Source organism: Osmerus mordax, chromosome 13 (assembly GCF_038355195.1).
Source record: "Osmerus mordax isolate fOsmMor3 chromosome 13, fOsmMor3.pri, whole genome shotgun sequence".
NCBI classification, from domain to species: domain Eukaryota; kingdom Metazoa; phylum Chordata; class Actinopteri; order Osmeriformes; family Osmeridae; genus Osmerus; species Osmerus mordax.
Window position 1 is genome coordinate 2,227,842 of NC_090062.1, and position 20,484 is coordinate 2,248,325.

Here is a 20,484-nt window from a genome sequence, read left to right on the forward strand (position 1 = left end):
CAGTCACTGAGACTATGAAGGAGATAATCATACAAAAAAGGTGAAACTCCCGGAATTAAAGATCCTGTAAAGTAAATTCCATGTTTTGCTTCTAAGTACATTATATAAGTGTGAAATGAGTTCCTGAAAGCATGTGCAAAGCGCTAAAACTTTGTCACACTGAAATGTGGAGTTAAACCGAAGAACAGTTTCTCTTCCGTTTTCAGATCAGGTTTTAATGGGCGGAGCCAAAAAATGCCCTATCTACGTCATTTAGCCCTATCTACGTCAGATCACTCAATGGCTCCGCCTGCTGTATTATTGTAGCCTACATCATCTAGCTAGCTAGCTTCAGGATGTCTCCCACCACCCGCAACTGCATCTTCCCTGGATGCAAGAACTCCAGCTGCGCTGCAACGCCAATTAAGTTCCCTATTGATAATGAAAGGAAAAATAGGTGGATAGATTTTGTGAAGAGCCACGCTCATGGAAAGCTTCGGATAAACTCCAACAGCCGCCTCTGCACTGACCATTTCACGGCGGACAGTTTTAACATGGACCAGAGACAGACGGGGTTCACCAACACACGGCTTCTCTTGCAGCGTGGAGCCGTACTGAGCATCGCCCCTCCGGCCGTTCATCCTCCGGTCGCACCTGGGGTCTCATTTATAAAGCTTGCGTAAGCAAAAAACGGGGCTGAAAATGTGCGTACGCCACTTTCCACGCAAAGGTTGTGATTTATAAAAAACAAACTTGAAGAGAGAATGTGCGGTCCTCCACGCAAACTCTGACCCTCCCGTAGGCCTACGCACATTTTGGAAACAGTTGTTGGCGACGCAGATGACCGTACTGTAGTCAGACTGCAGAAAGTGAATGTGGGAAGAACATTACTCGTAATATTTATATATTTTGTTTTCCTCACACACGTTTTTTTCACTCGATTTCATCATTATCATGAAGATTAAATCCAGCAGTGTTATTTGCGCTTGTACTGAGTGATAATTGTTCCATAAACACCTTGTACAAACAACTCAAATTTTAAATCAAAATTCAGCGCTGTCTCACCATCATATTGTCCACTACCGGAGTACAGGAGGGGGAAATGCCCGACTGCATGGAATGCAGATAACATCACATATCCTACCTTTAAATAACTGCAGAATACAGTGTATAACTAAATAGGCATGTATTTAATACTGTGCATATATCATCATATGTCAAAACCTGGAAATACAGTCGTTAAGCTCCCGTGCAATCGCTACACTCACGTCATCAGTCCAGACTTTAATAGATTACTGTTCATATCAAAACGCTTTTGTTTTCAAATTGTATCTCGACTCGCGGTATCACTGGCACAATTGACGCCACTCGCACAGTTTTTGTAATTGGTGATCTACCGGCCACCACATTTTCGGAGTTTTCGGGCTCCACCAATAGGCTAACAGTGTCTGAGAAGTTGTCATGCGCTATGATTCACCGTAAAGAACAATCGCATGCCAGGGTCATGATGAGATACTAGATTAGCATTCATGAGGTGCTTTGCATTGACTATTTATGGTTAAAAATTGGCGTGTTCAGGGCGGGGAACAATGCTGATTCACGTACGCACACTTGTGGGTAATCTGTGATTTATAAAGGGAACATTGCGTACAGGTGTGCGTACGCACGGTTTTATAAATCTGAATTTTTGTGTGCGTACGCCATTTTAGGCTTTTGGGTTTACGTACACTTTTAGTAAGAATCCTACGCACAGTTTTATAAATGAGACCCCTGGACCATCCATCGCCGCCAGCAGTTCATCACTCAGTTCTGTGTGCTTGTTATAATTATACTAGATAACTTTTCCAGAGGTATCTCTGCTATGAGTTAGTGCAAACCGCTAAATTGATATTAGGCTACTTGGTGTAGAATGATGATATTTTAGTGAAATGGTAGCTAATGTGTTATCAGCGACCATTTCACCAAACTACCCCATAATGAAAAAACTGACCATTAGATTATTAAATCAAGTGCTTTTGTTTGGTAGGACTAATTTCACAATACTCCGAGTGCTCCCTGGATGGTGCTGCAGAGCAGTCTTTGAACAGCAAGTGTTTGTATTTTAGTTACTGCTACTTCCATGCAACTACTTAATAGTATCGTTTTTACTACTCTGTGTATGGCCTACTCTTTTACAGACTGGCTATAGCAAGTACTCACTGTGCTTTTATTATAATTTAAAAAAGGTAAAAGTGTTCACTGGATAGTAGCCTACCAGTGATCAGTATTTCAAGTAGGCCCTAGTTAAAAAGTTCCGATGAAGTTACTTGCATGTATTATCAGAGAATGTCTAATATGAACAATAGTAATTTGACAGTAGTACCTACAAGCTTTTAACAGAATGGCTCCCGTGTTTATTCGAATGTTTTTTTCAATTTATTTTTTTGGTCTGGGATATGTTGTATTTGTTATTATTTCACTCTGTATGGGTCGATAACTGTTGATGGGTCGATTTGTATTCATTTTATTTAGCTGACATGAAAACGGTCCTACTGGTCCCAGGTCTGTTTTACAGAACCGCTCTAAACTCCTCCCTAGCTATGGCTTAGTGCTACTTATGTGTCTGCAACTGCGTAAACATGACTGGTACGTCTGCACTGCTGGAGCTGTGAAACTTGAGAGTGGAAATGTATTAGAACTGTAGGCTGCATTTAAAGTTGAGTAACGCTTTCGTTACATTGATTTCACGTCTGTACTAACAGTATAGGTAAGTTAAACTGATGGAAAGCAAGCTAGTCAGTGACACGTTAGCTAGCTAACTACGCAAAAAATCCAAGTCACTAAGCTAGCTAGTCGTGCTATAGTATTTCAGTTTTCGCAGCTACAGCTTGCTCGTCTGCCGCAGCTTACAGACTGAAGGCAAGAATCGTTTCTTCGATAGTTGACATTCGCCGGCGAGACATCTCTACTCGGTCCAAATGGGAAATTCTTTCTTCAGGCCCTGTTTTTTTCTGGAGCCGACTTGTTAGCCAGGTTATAAGCACACCTTTGGCATTCTTCTTTAGATGAGCGGAGTAGCAGCCAGTCTTTGGTTGCCGTTTGGCACGATATTCGTTTAATAGTCAATCATGTTTTCTGTGAAGCCCCAGAAACCAACATTTAAATCATATCTTCCTCCTTTACAGGTAAGTGCATTTATTGAGATGTATACCTATACGTTTATCTGGATGTAACTCGTATAAAACTTTTAACATAAATTTCCTGCGTTGCAGACTGATGTGAAGAAAAATATTCAGCCACCGATCAAGAAGTTGGAGGCCAAGTTACTTCCAGGTGAGCTGAAAAATTAAGCCAAACTTATAGTACAGGTCCAGGACATCATGGCATTGTAGACAGGCATTTACCTATCCTAACTTAAGTTTGATACTGGCTATATAAATAGACTTCCTGACTATATAGGTGATTTGCATGTTCCCTGAGCATCAGTCAATAGAGATAGTTCCTGCAGGCTTGTGGGTTATTGTTACTTTAGATGTGGTCAAGTTTGAAGTGCATAGCTTCCGATCGGCCACATTGCTAACTGTCCATTTAACTGACAGTGGATGAGCTACAGTTTAAAGACTTCACAGCCTCTCTTTTCGCAGTGCCACATGTAGCTGATGTGAGACCACATGCATGACATTTTTGTATTACATGCTGTTTACTTCAGAAAATTGGTGTCCAGAAGGAAATTTAAACTCAAGGTTAACAGTCGCTTATAAAACGAAAGAAAAACATTTAGGGAGGGGCCAGGATCCTCCCAGCTAATTCATGTTCCATCCTACCAGCTAATTAATGTTCATAGCCTACTGGCTCACGTTTTTTACCTGAACAACAGGTTAAAGACAGTAACACATAAACACATTTTATGAATGTTTCCATTTGTATCCAATGCAACATAAAAACAGTGCAGATCGACTGTAGGCCTACAGCAGAAGATCAGGGATCAGAAGTGCATAGTCCTAACAACAACTACATATCAACATTTTACAACACAGTTCTACATCAGGATCTCAAATACAACATGCAGGGTTTGTACGTTCCACAATAAGAAATGTACTGCTAAGAAGTAATGCAAAGCAGTAACTATGACTATACAATTGACAGAAGCTTGGATGGTAAAATAGGACCATGGCTGTTGATGAGGGTACTCTGTGCAGGGTTTCCCGCAGCAATTTTCAGTTAAGGCGCCCGCCTAAGCAACACATGCCTGCCGCCTTAACTACGTCGTTCAAAAAACTTTAATAGCGATATCCGCCGTTGTCCTGTTTTCTCCGTTCCATTCCAAACCGTGATCAACGCCAGTCTCCCTTCTCTGCAGAACGCATAAGTCTATCGCACAAACTGCTGGTCTGCACAACTAAACACTAGAGGAGGAATCTTCCCTTATTCCAAAACAGACATGCCTGGGATGATTTTGGCCATGAGACTGAAATTAAAGCTTCCTTTTCTGATACAATTTCTCTGCTGTGATGGTAATGGGAATATACACATTTCGTAATACCTTTTTGTATGTTAGGATGTTAACAATTGTTCACATTTGAAACCATAGTATTCCATAATATTACTGAGAGATGCTTAAAGTTGTTGAATACTATTGGGGTATGCAACTAGGCGTGGCTTAGTTGTTGAAGTCAGTTTGGCATCTCAAGTTAGATTACACAGTCACCATTATCTGTGTGCTTTAGCCTGTGCCATGGCGATGTGTGATGTATGGGGACCTGAATGGAGAGACTTTGGCTTTGTGTTGTGGCTCTCTCCCAGCTACCCCAGAGTGGTGGTACGTGACTTGAATGGTCCATGAGGCATCTCATTCAGTGCTCTGTGATTGAATGGTCCATTCAGGCACTGACCGGACAGAGGGCAATAGTGGGACTGACTCATCTGAACAAATCAGCTCAGCTGTCCTCCTCCTCTCCATCGTTCTTTCTCTCTCCTTTCCTCTACTCGCCATTTCCCTGCTGGCCGTCCCGTCCGGCCCTACCCTCCATCTCTGTCACTCTGCTTCTGTGTACCTCCCTACGATCCCTCCCCCCCAGTCTCTCTTTCTGTTCTGGCTCAGGGTCTCAGCCTACTTCTAATGAGACAGCCTTAGTTTTCCTCCGCCCTCTCTGAGCCAGTTCCTCCTCATCCAGCATACCGTCTACTGTAGAACAATGTCTGGCTGGCCACCTAGGTGACATTATGACCACTGACTGTGTTTAGTCTCCAACCCTGCCACCTTTAATTACTCTGATTCAGCTGAGCTGAAAGCAGCCGTTATGATCCCAGCAGGTACAGTACTATATTTTCCACTGTTGTTTCCTCAGTGGCAGGATGTCAGGGGAGACCTCACGAGGCTGTGGGAAAAAAGAACCCTGGCAGAGTGATGTTTTCGTGAGACCGATCTGTAGGGCCTGAACCATTTTCTGTACTCTTAAACGGCACCTTTCCGGCCCGCATATCACCACTGTCATCAGTATAGTCTTTATTCCAATCAGTAGGCCTGTTTCAGTCGTCTTAATTGGCCAAACATTGTTGTGCTACACTTGGAACAGCTTTTTTGTGGTAAGTTACAGAGGAAGGGGGGAATGTTAATCGGGCAATTTCTGTATAAAGACACCAGTGATCTTTTCAGAGCCTGGGTCCGCAGTTTCCCCCAGCTGTCCAAACTGACTCCCTGCACTAACACAGGTGCGCCCCGTTTGAAAGTTTGACAGAAAGCAAGACCAGGATGTGGTTAGTCAGGTGATAGTTGGACTAAGCTCACCTAAAGGTTGTGGATGGAAAGTGCTGGAAGGAGCCCTTGAGGCCTACATGTAGTATAGGCAGCTTGAGGACATTTTTATCATACACATGCTCTGTGACCGGGTAAGCAATTATAGGTCACTATTATTTTTCTCTTGTGGCAACCCCACTTATTATCAGTCAGATATGTTAAATACTATGCTGTGGGAAACTGAATGTTGTCAGTTATCGCTGTCTTAAACTTAGTGGAGAACTGAGTCTCTCTCACACAGACCTTTCTCAGCAGTAGTCTGGCAGAAGACTCCACCCTATGACCCCCGCCCTAAATCTTCAAAAGGACCGAGGCAATATACATTTATTGCTGCATTCTTGCTAATTTGTGAAATGCCTTTTGATCAAGGAACATGTGTCGTGTGTCTCGTAAACCAAACAAAATTCAGACAGAGTACTGTTGTAGAGACACGACGACAGTAATGCCAAATGACTGTGTGAATAAAATCAGCCATGGTTTAGCTGAAGGGGTTAAACTCTCACTGACTCACCTTGAAACTGTCAGTGGGATTGTGCAGCTCTGGGCTGGTTCTCTGTGGCTGCACCCTGGCCTGCAGTAACCCTCTGCAGAGTAGCTCCAGCTACTCAGATTCCCCAGGGGCCTGGGGACCTGAGGGAACCGCTGCTTGGATGTACTCCTTCAGTAATGAGGCAGGCATGCTTGTGAACACTGTCACTTTAAACACTGTCACTTTGGATCCATCCCTCGAGGTTCTGTTTTCTTGTCTTGAGGGAGACCGTCATGGTTAAGAGAGAGTAGTCAAGAGCAAATTTAAATGCTGTTGATGTTAAAGGGCTCTCCTTTAGTGCTCTGTTTTAGGTTTCCATGTTTACATATTCATAGCAAGGTTACTTACTGCTCTAGTCACACAGAAATAGGGAACATCAATACAATAAAAACATGTTTATACTAGAGAGGTATAGTCCAGTTTGGGTATGCCTTTCTTTGATCTTTACATAAAACTTCAATAGGGTAAAGTTCAAGCAACTCAAGACTAACGAGGCCTATATACTTTCTCACAGTATAAGTCCTGGTGTGTTTGATCCTGTGCTCAGTTAAAAGTTTGTCTTCTCTGTGGGCCTGCTCTGCACAACAGGTCATTGCTCCTAATAGCAGATGATTTTCCCAGGAGGATAGCAGCCCATCTGATCTCTATTCCGAGACTGGCTTATGGGGTTTCCCTGGCAAGCCCGTAATAGTGCAGGGGCTGGGCCCTGTGAACTTCCACTGACTGGCTCAGAGAGAGAGAGAGAGAGAGAGAGAGAGTAGAAACAAAGTAAGAGCGCGAGGGATCTTGGAGTTTTAACAAACAGCCATGTGAGTGTGACTCATGCTCTTGAGTTTATGGAGAAATTCTTCTGAGCTCAGCGCCGTGGGCAACGGCCTATCTAGGACAAGGATGTGATTGAAGCGGTGTGTTTGCGACGAGAGGGATGTCCTGTACGAGGAGGGAACCCTCTTCAGCTCAGGAAGACGGCAGGGCTGTGGCCTGAGAGTGTTTACGTTTGCTGCCGAGGTGTTCCTAGCTAGAGCCATACAGGGGCTGGGTCAGGGTTAGGTATGGCATCAGACTTGGAGAGAGGGCTGCATTGTCGACCTGCTCTATCATGATGGGACCAAGCTCCTCGTTCAGGTGTTTATGTTATGTGCTCTGAACTGAGGGGTGGAATGTGGGGATCATAAGCCTGTCCGTCGGCCTGGGTGAAGGATCGTACAGATCACTTTCTATAGTGAAAAGATGCCTTCAGTGTCTACAGAGAGATTTGATCTAACCGACAACGACGACATAGGCCCATGTTAGGACATGACTCGGTCGGCTCTTCGTTCATCTTCCAGTTAGTTTTGGTCTTAAGTTGACAATTGGCTTCTTTTTTTATTTGGATGTTGTGATGTTGGGAACTGTTGGGTTGAGTGGATGTTGGTTAGTGCAGGGAACGATATGTTATTAATGATGAGATTGATATGACTGTCAGATTCTTTTAATGGGATTCCAAAAAGGAACTGGAATAAAAAAACAACAACAAAAAATGTTGTTGTCAAAACCGAGTTCTGCTTCTTGTGCTCATTTCTTTGAAATGGTTTTGATGGTTTGAATCAAGAACAACGTTCATACGTATGTTTGTTCCTATTTCTGTTTGCTAGGGGAAATTGTGGTGAATGAGGTGAACTTTGTCAGGAAGTGCATCGGAGCAGACAGCAGCCACGATGATCTGTGGGGGAAGTTGATCTGCACTAACTTCAAGGTCTCTTTTGTCACCCATGATGCTCTTCCAAAGCAGGTACTGTATGCTTTTTAAAACCAACACAATACAAATATAAATACCACAGAACAGTTTATAGGTGGTTTACTTGTAAGTCACTCTGGATAAGAGTGTCTGCTAAAATGACTAAATGTAGAGAGCCTAAGTTGTGGTTTAAGTCTATCACATTTGTGGTAGGATGTGATTATGGCCTATTGGTCACCTATTGGGAAATATCAAAGAAAGAGTCAAAAACAACAAAAGAAAATGTGTTTTTCAGTGTTCTTTGTGAAAGATGATTCACACAACTCTGTACCTTAAATCTTTGGTGCAATTTATATTTTCTTGTCAGGTAAGGCTAGGATTTATTGTGCCCCAATCAGCATAAATGTTGTCAATCATCTACAAACGTCAGCTGACAGGGTTGTCTCCTTAACTATAGGCATTGTTAATGATTAGGCTAGATTGCACTGAACATTGAAAAGGTGAATTTCCCCTAAATCCACCTTAAGAACCCAACAATCCCAAACAAAATGCAGGTCCCCTCACTGTCACACACACCTCATTTTTCTGGATGTTTCACCCCTGAGCTCTGAAGAACCTTGAATGTGTTGTTCTCTTCTTAGAGGTTCCAGGTTGTCAACCGGCTCCTTGGAGATCATGATGTTCCCTTGGCGTGTGTCGAGCAAGTAGTAACAGGTAAGACCTGCTCCTGCCTTGTTTACAGTGGAGTTGGTCGTACACGCAAAAGTACTTTCTCCAACAGAGTCTATGACACGGGCAGCCTTACTTTACTTGGAATCTGCTGGGAGTCAGATGGCTGAGCGGTGAGGGAGTCGGGCTAGTAATCTGAAGGTTGCCAGTTCGATTCCCAGCCGTGCCAAATGACGTTGTGTCCTTGGGCAAGGCACTTCACCCTAGTTGCTTCGGGGGGAATGTCCCTGTACTTACTGTAAGTCGCTCTGGATAAGAGCGTCTGCTAAATGACTAAATGTAAATCTTGACCTAAGTATAGAATCTGAAGGATTTATTTCTCAAGTTCATTCCTACATTGTTGTTTTGAAATAGCTATAGGACAGAAGTGTACAATAATCTGTCACATTGTACTCTGTAAGTCTCCACTGGCTGAGAAAACACATCCGAATCGGATGCCTTCTGTCTGACCTCTCTCTGTGTCGTTTGTGTTTGATTTGATTATCTGTTATTCCATTAGATTAGCCTACACCTCCTCGACCGTAGCCAGGCTGTGCTGTTCCTGGCTGATCTGGTGTATCTGCAGAGATGAGGTCACTGCCCAGCCGGGGGCCTGTGGCCCGGATAGCCTGGCCAGGATTAGCATTGTTTGTGCAGCTCTTAGCCTCCCTCTCTGTGCTGACACGACTGGCGAGCTCAGCGCCGTTGTGTTGAGCTGATAGGGCAGGCGGCCGTGTTTTCTTCTGTTTGTGCTGGGACGCCCGCCCTCAACAAAGGTCCTTTATGAGAGGCCTGACGTAGCGAAAACCTCCAGAGGTCACTGCAGGTTCTGCGTGTCTGTTACGGTACTGTCCACCTCAATACCGTCTACTAGATGGGGCCATAACTCAGACATGGAGAATCCATATTTAGACATGGGAGTATTTTTATTTGTAAGCTAAAGGAAAACATTTTGAACATCAACTTCTTTTTATCCATTTTTTGTCCTTTTTCTGAGGAGCAGTTTCATGATAGGGAATGTATGCGGTTATTTCAGTAGCAGTGTTGCTTTGTCTGTCTCAAGCGGATTGATCTACCATCCCCATATTGAACCCCTTCATTGCCGCTGGGAAATGTGAGAAACGTATGAACATAGAAATGTTAATATGATATTGGACTGTATCGGTGCTGCTGTCTCTCCCTGACCATCCCCTGGTCTCCTTGCTGTCTGTTCCCACAGTGAATGATGCCAAGGGCAAGCAGAAGGTCCTGGGGTCCAATCAGAAGCTGAAGTTTAACCCCTCAGAGCTCATACTGTACTGCAAGGACTTCCGCATCATCCGGTTCCGATTTGACGAAGCTGGGCCAGAGAGTGCCAAGAAGGTATGGGATCTGGAATATTTCAAAAACAAATACAGGCCGCTTAGTGTCCAAACACTGTACCCAGGCATTGTTGTTGACACTTAACCCACACAAGGCTCAACTATAGCCATCTAGCCAGGATGATAATCCCTTAACTCTAGATCACTACAGTACAGGATTAGTTTCGAAAGAGGATTCCTGCGTACTGTGGAATTTCTCCTCTGTCAGTAGAGTTGTTCCCAAAAGTCCTACACTGTTGTATTTTGAGATGTTTTAATGTCTCACCTATTACAGGAATAGGAGAGCCAACATACTGGTTTTGAGATGAAGCCCTAATTTAGAATGAACGTCAGTGCCATGCGGCGTCATATCCTCCCATAGCCCAACCCACTTTTCATCTACGTTTCTATTCTCGGCTGTTCTCCTCTCAACTCTCCTGCCCAACAGTCGCATTTCTTCCTCTCATTCCCTCTCTTCCATCGCTTGTCTGTTCCCCACCCAGCTGAGCTATGTTAGGGGGATTAGAGCCTTCAAGCCCCGACTGCAGCCCTTTCATCCACCCTTTCCATCTGTCTGGCCAGGGGCCTAATAGAAGGCTGGAATTAACTCAGTCTGTCAGAGAGAGAGAGAGAGAGAGAGAGAGAGAGGGGAGAGAGAGAGAGATACTGGAAGGGTGAAGGTGAATCCATCTCCTCTCCTAGGTCTTCCTCATAACTTGTTGATCTTCCATCAGTGACTGTCATCCTCTGCTAGTAAAGCTGGTTGCACTATATGAATGCCTAACAGTTTTCATTCAGTGGTATTCCTCCTGTAAAAGGCTGATGATTGATCGAGCCTAAATTCTCGTGCGGGATGATCCTATCGAAATAGTCGCCCAAGGAATGTGAGTCTTTTTGCCTAGTTAATTGGTGTGAAATGGAACATTCCAGCATTGTGACTGTGACTCATCTGTCTATATTTGTCACAGATATGTCATTACTGAGGGAAGTTTACACAGTGCAGTTCAAATGATGCCCCCCAGTATGTGAATTAATGTATGTACTGTTTATTTTGGTTTTAGTTGCCATTTATAACACTAGCCAACCATAATAGTTAACTTGTAGTTTACTAATAGTTGTGTAAAGTGACTTGAAGCAAATCAGCCTCCTACTGGGAGTGAGTGATGCAAGTCTGGGGAGACGAGGCGAGAAAGAGGGTGATATTGACAGGGCAGACGAGAGGTCACCATGGATGCACCCTGCCAGCCCACTAGGGAACGTGTGACACCTGGATAGATGGCGTGAAGTTGCACTGAAACATCCAGAGGGAAGAAAAACCTCCATTCAGCCTTCAGCTTCCTGATCGCTGCTCAAACACAAGCTCTCCGGGGGTTTCTGTTCCAGAGCTGTGAGAAGCCAGGGGGGCCAGAGGGCTGTGGGACGGCTGGGGAATTCTAATGCGTGGTGTGTGTGTGTGTGGGGAGGACCTGCCTGCCCTCCAGGAACCCTCCACCCCAGCAGCCCCGCGTCCTCAGCCTGGCCGGGACAGGACAGATGCTGCAGATCTCGCTGACAGCTGGCTCCTATGTACACAGGCTGGTCTCAGATCCCCAGCCAGAGTGCAGCGTGCAGGCCACATGGGAGCAATTTCTGTCAGAGATGGGGGTTTGCGGGGGGGGGGGGGGGGGGGCGGACGGGGCGGACTCAACACACACCTGCAAGATATTGAGCTAAGACGTAACCCATCAACATTACCCTGCCACTCTCCCACGTCGACCTATCAACCTTGACGGTGGGATCTCTGTAGACGAACCCACAACACCAGCTACAGCTGCGGTGGTTTGAAGTTTGTTCAGGCAGTTAGAAGTGCCGTTTGTAAGTCCTTTGGTGACTTTTGGGTGTTTTCGGTTGCACAGGGCAGTTCTAAGCCCAGCAAGGGTGTTTCTCCTGTAAGAGGTGTAATGGTAAAGAGTAGGATTGAACTGCCCTCCCTCACTACCTCTGTCTCTATATGGGGACACAGTGTAATTACTGTGTGGAGCTAAACTAGGGCTCCTTCCTTGTTTGTCTTGTGACATATGGAATAGGTCCAATCTAAAATAGCTTACTACGCTAAAGGAAATTACAGCGTTTGGAGAAACGGTCCCTTTTAAATGCACACACACACAGGGACCGACACACTGAACACACACCCAGGCACATCATAGCTTGTTACGTCCTCTCTGTGTTATGTGCGGTTCCACCACTGAATGGACAGCATTGTGATGTTCCGTATTGCTGCCACAGGGTGAAAGCTCCACACACCAGATACAACCCCGCTGTGTTGCAAGAGAACTTGCTTTCTGGCTTTCACTCAGAACCTGCTATGCTTAAGCCTAGAGTTATTCAGTTCCTAACAATTGAATATTTGTACTAAATGTTTTTCGTTTTTTCAATAGCAAAACATAAATTCATGTTATTTTAGTTTGTCACAAAATTGAACCGTAGCATGTGATTACATTAGTCTCCTTTCTATCTTCAGTAGGAATGTCAAGGTTGACTGTCGATGTTACAAAGTTGCATCTCTGTGCTTCTGGGACAGTACATCTATCTGACAATGAATGAATGACAGTCTGTCACAACTGAGACCTCAGGGGTTCTAGTTCCATGACCCTCTCCGCCCATGTAATGTGTATGTAAACAATGTTTGTCTTGAGCTGTTTGTGTTCGTCCTGTATTCAAACGTGGTTTGTGTGCTCCACCCTGATGTTTCAGGTGTGTCTGGCCATCGCTCACTACTCCCACCCTGCTGATACCCAGCTGCTGTTTGGGTTCGAGTACGTCGGGAAGAGATACTACGGATCCTCAGGTAGCCAGATTCTGATGGTTCACTTTGCCCTAAACCCACACACGCCCCCTTCCCGACCCCAAATTGTTGTTGCTACTGTATCAATACCATTCACCATCCTCACAATTTAAGGTACCTTAGGGGAAACACACTTGTGAATGAATAGAATTCCTTTACTGTTATTTTATTTCACACAATACAACGGAATTGAGTAGCAGTTCTAATGGAGCATTCACTCATACCAAAGAGCAGTTGAAAATAGAAAATAAATTAGTAAATTTAAGGGAGACTGATTTAAAATGCTTACAGTATTACAGAGTACAAGATATAAATAGAATATGTACAGTCATTTGCTATAGCCTAAGGTTTTAAGATGATAAGACAAAACGGTACGATAGCACCTGAGATATTGCACTTATTGATACTGCATAATGAATGAACAAAACTAAAGCAGTCCCATCACTTGTACGTATGACTGAATCAAGAGTATGACCGAAGGGTAAATGCTGTAACTGTAGCACTGGATGACTTGAAAGAAGGCTGCCAGCTGTCTGTGTATCGGGCTCACATGCTGTCTGGTGTGTGTTCAGTGGAGCGGGTGAATGGTGTTGACCCTGGGGCAGGCTCCCAGACCCCCCTGTTTGACCGGCCGTCCAATTGGGACCGAGAGATCAAGAGGACCGGGGCGGCGGAGTGGAGGGTGTGCTCCATCAACGAGGGCTATGTCCTCTCACCTAGGTTAGGACTCAATTCCTCTTGGTCTGGAGGTGGGGGAGGGGGAAAGGGAGGGGGGGGGGGGGCTGGAGCTCATTCTCTGCATTACATCATGGATTATTAGCAAACGTGGATTATGATTAACATAGCTCATTAAAGCCACATAATCCTCCCACAGGCAGGCACTTTATGTAGTCCTCTTGCATAATATCTCACGTTGATGTTTTACACGCCACAGCTGGGAGTCAGGTGGCTGAGCGGTAAGGGAATTGGGCTAGTAATCCGAAGGTTGCCAGTTCGATTCCCGGTCAAGCCAACTGACGTTGTGTCCTTGGGCAAGGCACTTCACCCTACTTGCCTCGGGGGAATGTCCCTGTACTTACTGTAAGTCGCTCTGGATAAGAGCGTCTGCTAAATGTAAATGTCAATGTGTCGTGTTTGTATCCAGTTTGGATTGGATCCAGTTTGGATCCAATCCAAGTCCAGAGCCTGGTTATCCTACCTGAGGAGCCAATGTGTTAACCATCAAACCAGGGGAGGAAGTTGACCCTTTCACGTAGCCCTTTGCCCAGAATCTGCTGTAGCTAGCAAGCATGGGATCTGATATGACAACTTGCCCCAGTTTCGGTTTGCTGAGGCCATGGAAAGATGACAGGACTGTCATGTGCGTTTCTCCCTCAGTCTTCCAGAGTTCTTTGTGGTCCCCTCGTCCCTGGCGGATCAGGACCTGAAGCAGTACTTGTGCTCCTTCACCGCTCGGCGCATCCCTGTGAGTCCTAGATTAAAGTGCTGTGTGTTCAACCCAGATACAAGTTCATAAAAGCCTTTTCACCGGTGATATATTCCCTTCATCTATCAAATATTCATGGTGAGAGATGTTAAGTGTTTTTAGATGAGGGTGGACATACTGGATTGTTTGCTAGCGTGTTAGAGGGATGGTTTGTGAGGGACAGCTGAACTGACTTTGTTGTGTGTGTGGGTTCGTGTGTGTCTCCCCTTAGTTGTGGTGCTGGAATCATCCCAATGGGAGTGCCCTGGTGCGCATGGCGAGCATCAGTGACCCACTGCAGCAGAGGAAGCTAGAACAGAGGTACAGTCACATTAGAGAACATACTCACTTCCTCTTCTACATAGAAACTTCCCTTTTTCTAACATAGTCAATTACCTTTTACTGCTGCTTTTATTCTGAGTGCTACTATTTATTTAAACGCATCAGGACAGAGATGAGTTATTCATGACTCCATTTTGTATATTTGTGTCTATACAAAATGTATAGTGTCTTCAATCAACTGGACAGTTAGTGATTAACATGTCAGTGTTATTATTATTCCCTTTGGCGTGACTGATAAACAGCGCTGACAAACTATACTAGCCAGGCAGAGATTGTCGGCCAGCACCAAAGAGAAGCAAATAAACATTCCATCGGGGGGGTAGGGGAAAAAAAGAAGGAAACGAATGATCACCTCTCTTCCCTGTATGTGGCAGGATAAACAGTGCCATAACAAAGAGCCACCCACAGCGAAGTGACGTCCTGAGGTCCGACCTGGACAAGAGCCTGCCCACTATCCAGGACATCCAAGCTGCCTTCGTCAGGGTCAGACAGATCTGCGTCATAGGTTAGCCCACACCTGCCTCGTCCTTTGAGCCAATCAACAACACTCCTCTATTCTACCCGTCTACAGCATTTGTGATGCAGAGTCTGTGAAATAAATCTCACAATGGCTCTGTGTGAAGGCAGCTATGTTTGTATATATAAAAAAGGCTTTTATGGGTTTTGACTGCGCGTGTTTGTTTGTGTAAAGAGCCTTTTGAGGAGTCTGAGGAGAAGTGGCTATCATCCATGGAGAGCTCGCGATGGCTGGAGTTTGTCAGGTATGTCCAAATACTTCTGTGCCACCAGCACAGCAGGTTTGGCTCGCTGTCGTTTGGTGGCCTGACAGCACTGCTGTCCTGCACAAAGTTTAATTTTGAAAAGTACACTGAGGAATTGGCCAGCTGGCCCTCGGCCTGCCATGTGATGTGTATACGCTCTGTTAGTTACACCCTGCTGATCAAGACTCTGCTGACAGAACTACTCAGCCATTTCAGATGACTAATTAAAAGCCAGTGGTTATGAGAGCATGTGTCGCATGTGTAGATTGGTTTATATTGGTAGGAGGGAAAGTGAAATCCCTTTTCTCAATCCTGACACCAGGGCCTTCCTGAAACATTCGGCCGAGGTGGTCTACCTGCTGGAGGGAAAGCGTGTGTCAGTCATTCTGCAAGGTAAGAAAGCACGTTCAACGCTGTCAAAGTGTGCGTGCGCTTGTCTGGTTATGTATGGTGGTTTGTGAACGACTTGTGTCTGTCTACAGAGGAGGAGGACAGGGACCTGAGCTGTGTGGTGGCCTCCCTGGTGCAGGTGATGCTGGACCCTCACTTCCGGAGCCTGGCAGGCTTCCAGAGCCTGGTGCAGAAGGAGTGGGTGATGGCGGGCCATCGCTTCCTCGACAGGTGCAACCACTTGAAGAGGAACGACAAGGAGGAAGTAGGCCCAAAACATCAGCCTTGCCACAGACACCTGTCAAGATTCTAAAGATATAGGCCTCTTGGACTTTTTCCAAAGGAGGATGTTAATAAAATAAATTCTTCCCTCCTCTCTCTCTCTTCTTCCTTTTTAGTGTCCTCTCTTCCTGCTCTTCTTAGACTGCGTGTGGCAGATAATGAACCAGTACCCGGCAGCCTTCGAGTTTACTGACATGTACCTGACTGTGCTGAGTGATAGCATGTGGATTCCCGTCTTCAGCACCTTCCTGTTCAACTGCCCCCAGCAGAGCGCAGAGCACAGCATAGTAAAAGAAAAACACTCATGCATGCTTACACACACGCACGCACGCACGCCCAACAATTGCGTAGGTTGTAGTCAGTAAAGTGTGGATTGCGATATGTGTGAGTGAAAATGCGTCTCCACCCCAGGACTTTGCAAAGAGCAAGAGCATTCATCTGGGGGAGGAGAAAGTTCTAGGCTTCCCTCCTGTGTGGGACTGGTCGCAGCAGTTCTCCCTCAAAGACCAGGCTCTCTTCAACAACCCCATGTACGTTGGCAAGGGCGCCACCTGCGTGCAGAACGGAGCGGTGAAATCCTTCAAACGCACTAAGGTTAGTTTGCTCTGAAACAGATTCTATGTGAATGACATACAGGTAAGTGTTTTATAGAGGAGCGATACTGAGGATGAACTGCTGCGAGGCCAAGTACTGTTATGGGTACAGAAGATGGAAAATGACTCATCAGATCAACATTAGCGATCCTTTTTTTGTGTGTCTTTCCACAGAAGAACTACAGCTCGACCCTGAGGGGAATGCCCTCGGCCCTAAAGAACGGCGTGATGGACAGCACGCTGACGCGGCGAAACTCCCTGGTGCTGCGGCTCAAGCCTGACTTCTCCCAGATCAGGGAGGTGGTGGAAAGCCCCTCTGAGCGCTTCTTCAAGGACTGGTTCTCCCGGCCTGCTGACCTGCAGGGTCTACTCATCCCCCTGCTCCTGCCCTCACACCTCGCCCTGTGGAGGCTTTACTTCCTCCGCTGGGTCCCGGAGGCTCGCATCCCCAGAGGAGGCCCGGTCACAGCCTACCACAAGCTCTCCCAGCTGGCTGATGAGATCGAGATGCTGCAGAACCAGCTCCGGCAATACAAGGGGCCCACGCCAGCCAGCACTCCAGCCTCCACCCCCAGTGGGGCTCCGACAAACCAAAGCAAGATGTACTTTAAGGCCTTGTCGCCCGTGGATGCTCCCTCTTCTCCAGATTACCTCAGCTCCTCCTTCCCCTTCTCCCCCGTGGGAAACCTGTGTCGCCGCAGCATCCTGGGAACTCCCCTCAGCAAGTTCCTGAATGGAGCAAAGATCTGGCTGTCCACTGAGACCCTGGCCAATGAGACGCTGTGAAGCCACACTGCAAAGGCATCACCGCCTCACCCCAGTTTGTTTGTTTCAAATAGTGGCGAGAATCTTATTTCAACCCACTCTGCAGGCCTGATGTTGTTTGAAGCTGACTTCATTGAATGTGATAATAGTTTTTCATTTTTGCACAAGATTATGAATCTTTGCTGAAATCGCACATATCTTTAAGGTGTTGCTGGTGTTGCTCTCTGTTGGTAGCAAGGTCATATTTGATCAACAATGTTAGGATTGAGTGCATTGTGTAAACATTGGGAAGTTTAACATTTTTGAGGGAAATTGATCACACTCTGGAGAAAAAGGGGAGCTCTTACAAGGTGTGATGGACACATTTTTATATTATTCGTTTTAACAGGTGATATGGGTTAGTTTTTATAGATCAGGAGAGACCTTCTGGTAAGGTACTGAAAAAAGGCAAAGGGTCCTAAATCACACTGCACACTAGGAAACTGGATAGTGTTGTCACCACTAGTGACAAATGGTTTGAACAGTTTCAATGATTTCCTCGTAATGGCTCTTTGGCATTGAAAGTAAGTGATGCATCTAAGCTGTGGATGATACAACAGGACAGGCTGGATACCTGTCCACCCCACCTGAAAACCCACTTGGTGGGCACTATGGACTGAAGGACAGTTCAACTGATGCTGATCACTGGTTAGGCCATAGCCAAAAAGAGTGCTGTAGAGTGTTTTAGATGTGTAGAATGTGCTTACATTGCACTTTCACTCTGTTCATTAGACACCAGACTGTAAAGGGGTTCTCTATGAATATGTAGCGTGAAGGTGATTGTTTTAGTTATAGATCTTTTATTTTGTCAAACATTGTACAGTTAAAATGAGTTTTTTGGTGGAATTGTTTTGGTTGACTTATTTTACTAAATATGGTACTTTTTTTTTTAGACTTCATTTAGTTTTCATGCCATTTGTACACAGCCATGTGTATTGGGTAATTTGACCACTAATTCATACCAATGATGCACTCAATGTGGTTATTGTACAGTATGACAATTGTGTTTGCAAATTATGCACAATGTGATACAGATAAACGGCACATGTATTTATTAGGTTATGCAAATGTTTCAAACAGGGATATAGGAAATAATATGTGCCTTTAGAGTAAGGGTTTATCCACTGTGTTCAGTCTGTATGGTCCTTTTTTAATTTGCTTTCTCTCTAGATGCTTGTTCTGGAGTGTATGACTCAGTGTGTGCAATAATCCCTGAGTCTCACCAAAACTGGAGCTCATATTGGAGTCATTGGTGTGTGCCAATGCCAGTGAGTGGATGTATGCTCAGTAGAAACTTGACTGCGTGTGCTTACACAATCCATAGTCCATTTATCTATGTCTTACTAAATATGGAATGACTGGAAAGGTTAAAACCTGCCTTTGATCTATATAATGTGCCTTTGTGATAGGGTCGAGGTGTTCTTTCTAGACAGGGCTATCAAGTTTAGAGATACAGAACCTGTGTGGCGCACATGAGGGTCTTAAGAATAATGAAGACTGTCTCCTCTCAAGAAGCTGTACCACCAACACAGTCTTAACTTGGATCCAGCTGTAAGTCCAGATGTTGATATTGAATAATTCTAATAAAATTAATAACATATTTTCACAGTTAAGCCATTCGTTTTTTTTGTCTGTCTTTAATCTTAAATGCAATACCACCTGATTGCAAAAGCCTTCGTGTTTTGAAAGGAACCTGGTTGATCCATCTAACACATTCAGTGTGCAGTTATGTCGCTATTTACGCATTTTTTATTTCAACATTATAGACGACTGTTTTAACGAGTGAAGACGTTACGTTCCAAATCCAATCCATTATGGTGTCGGATTGGTCCACTTACATCAAACTCGCAGCTCCATCTGCTGTCCACTTGATTCAAAAATGTCCCCCCAAATTGATACTTAGAAATAACACTGTCTTTAAGTTGAGGGAAGTAATGTTAATGCATGGATGTCAAATCGACTAATCAGATGTCAACATTTAAGTTGTCTGTTAATTAACAGCGGTCAACAGCATAATAGCAAGGTAGTGACGGTAAAACGGAGTTCCCTGAATTCCACCAGCTTTCGTTCTGAAAGCGAACTCACGAACATGAATGAAAAAAAATCTTGCAAGAGTGATATGCATAAGTGTCAAAGATAAAAAAAACATATTAGCAAATAACGACCGCTTTTCATCTAAATGCAGGAAATTGAATGTAGTATGTGTGACGTCATTTCGGAGCGCCGCTGGGTTTTCGTCTGCTCTACTGGCCTCCCAAATGGGCTCGACTCATCAGCCCTGATTTCATCTAATTTCCCCAAGCATTTCAACTCTTCACAACGCGTAAGGGACGAAGGGCATAAGCACGATGACAATTGGTGGTAAGTTAAGCAGATGAGAGTAAAAAGAGACGTTTGTAGAGTGTAGATGTGCTATAACTAACTGCGAATATTAGGCGAGGAGAAGCTATCTGAGCTAGCCATCTAGCTGGCTAACGTTAGCCATCGCTGCTAGCAGCGTACAGACAGTAGTGTTCGCTGCATACGGTGATGTTCTGTCAAGACATAAATTATGACGCTGACTGGCCTTATCATATATTAGTATTGAATATCTTCTAAAGTTGTGCTTTTCACCGAATACTAAAATGTTGACAGTTGTTATGTCAATAATATCATGAGTCTAATTCAGTTATTGCAAACATAAGTGAATGACCCAACACAGGAACCACCCATGCTAGCCACAAACTAGCTACTAGATTAAGCTAGCTACTTTGACACACCAATCTGCGAGACTAGTTTAGTTCTAATAAAAAAACGCGAGTATCATTAAGTTGGGCTGCATGTCTATTTTACTGTTGCGACAATATGACTCTTTGTGGTGGAAGTCCCATTCTATGACCATCCATTGGTTACTGTACAGTATACGACAGCGGTGGTAATCTGTTTCAATTCGCGCTAATCACTTTTTTAACACAGGGCAGCTACTGCACCTCGC

The 20,484-nt window shown here is 44.8% G+C and overlaps 1 protein-coding gene across 1 annotated transcript; it reads left to right on the plus strand.

The window, feature by feature from the left end:
• The first annotated feature begins 2,618 nt into the window (after window positions 1-2,618).
• Window positions 2,619-19,111, plus strand: mtmr10 (myotubularin related protein 10). Its single transcript, XM_067249538.1, has 16 exons — window positions 2,619-3,143; window positions 3,231-3,291; window positions 7,919-8,055; window positions 8,643-8,715; window positions 9,929-10,071; window positions 12,783-12,876; window positions 13,446-13,593; window positions 14,251-14,338; window positions 14,571-14,659; window positions 15,055-15,185; window positions 15,372-15,441; window positions 15,764-15,834; window positions 15,924-16,096; window positions 16,230-16,400; window positions 16,525-16,707; window positions 16,881-19,111. The coding sequence occupies exons 1-16, from the start codon at window positions 3,087-3,089 to the stop codon at window positions 17,490-17,492; spliced, it is 2,301 nt and encodes a 766-aa protein (XP_067105639.1). The 5' UTR covers window positions 2,619-3,086; the 3' UTR covers window positions 17,493-19,111.
• The last annotated feature ends 1,373 nt before the right edge of the window (window positions 19,112-20,484 follow it).

What these genes read in the sequence shown, in the direction of transcription:
- mtmr10 (XM_067249538.1), top strand. Translation starts at nt 3,087, where the DNA reads ATGTTTTCTGTGAAGCCCCAGAAACCAACATTTAAATCATATCTTCCT. An exon ending in CAGACAGATCTGCGTCATAG is followed by an intron (nt 15,186 to 15,371) that starts GTTAGCCCACAC and finishes GTTTGTGTAAAG; the next exon opens with AGCCTTTTGAGGAGTCTGAG. An exon ending in AGAGGAACGACAAGGAGGAA is followed by an intron (nt 16,097 to 16,229) that starts GTAGGCCCAAAA and finishes CTTCCTTTTTAG; the next exon opens with TGTCCTCTCTTCCTGCTCTT.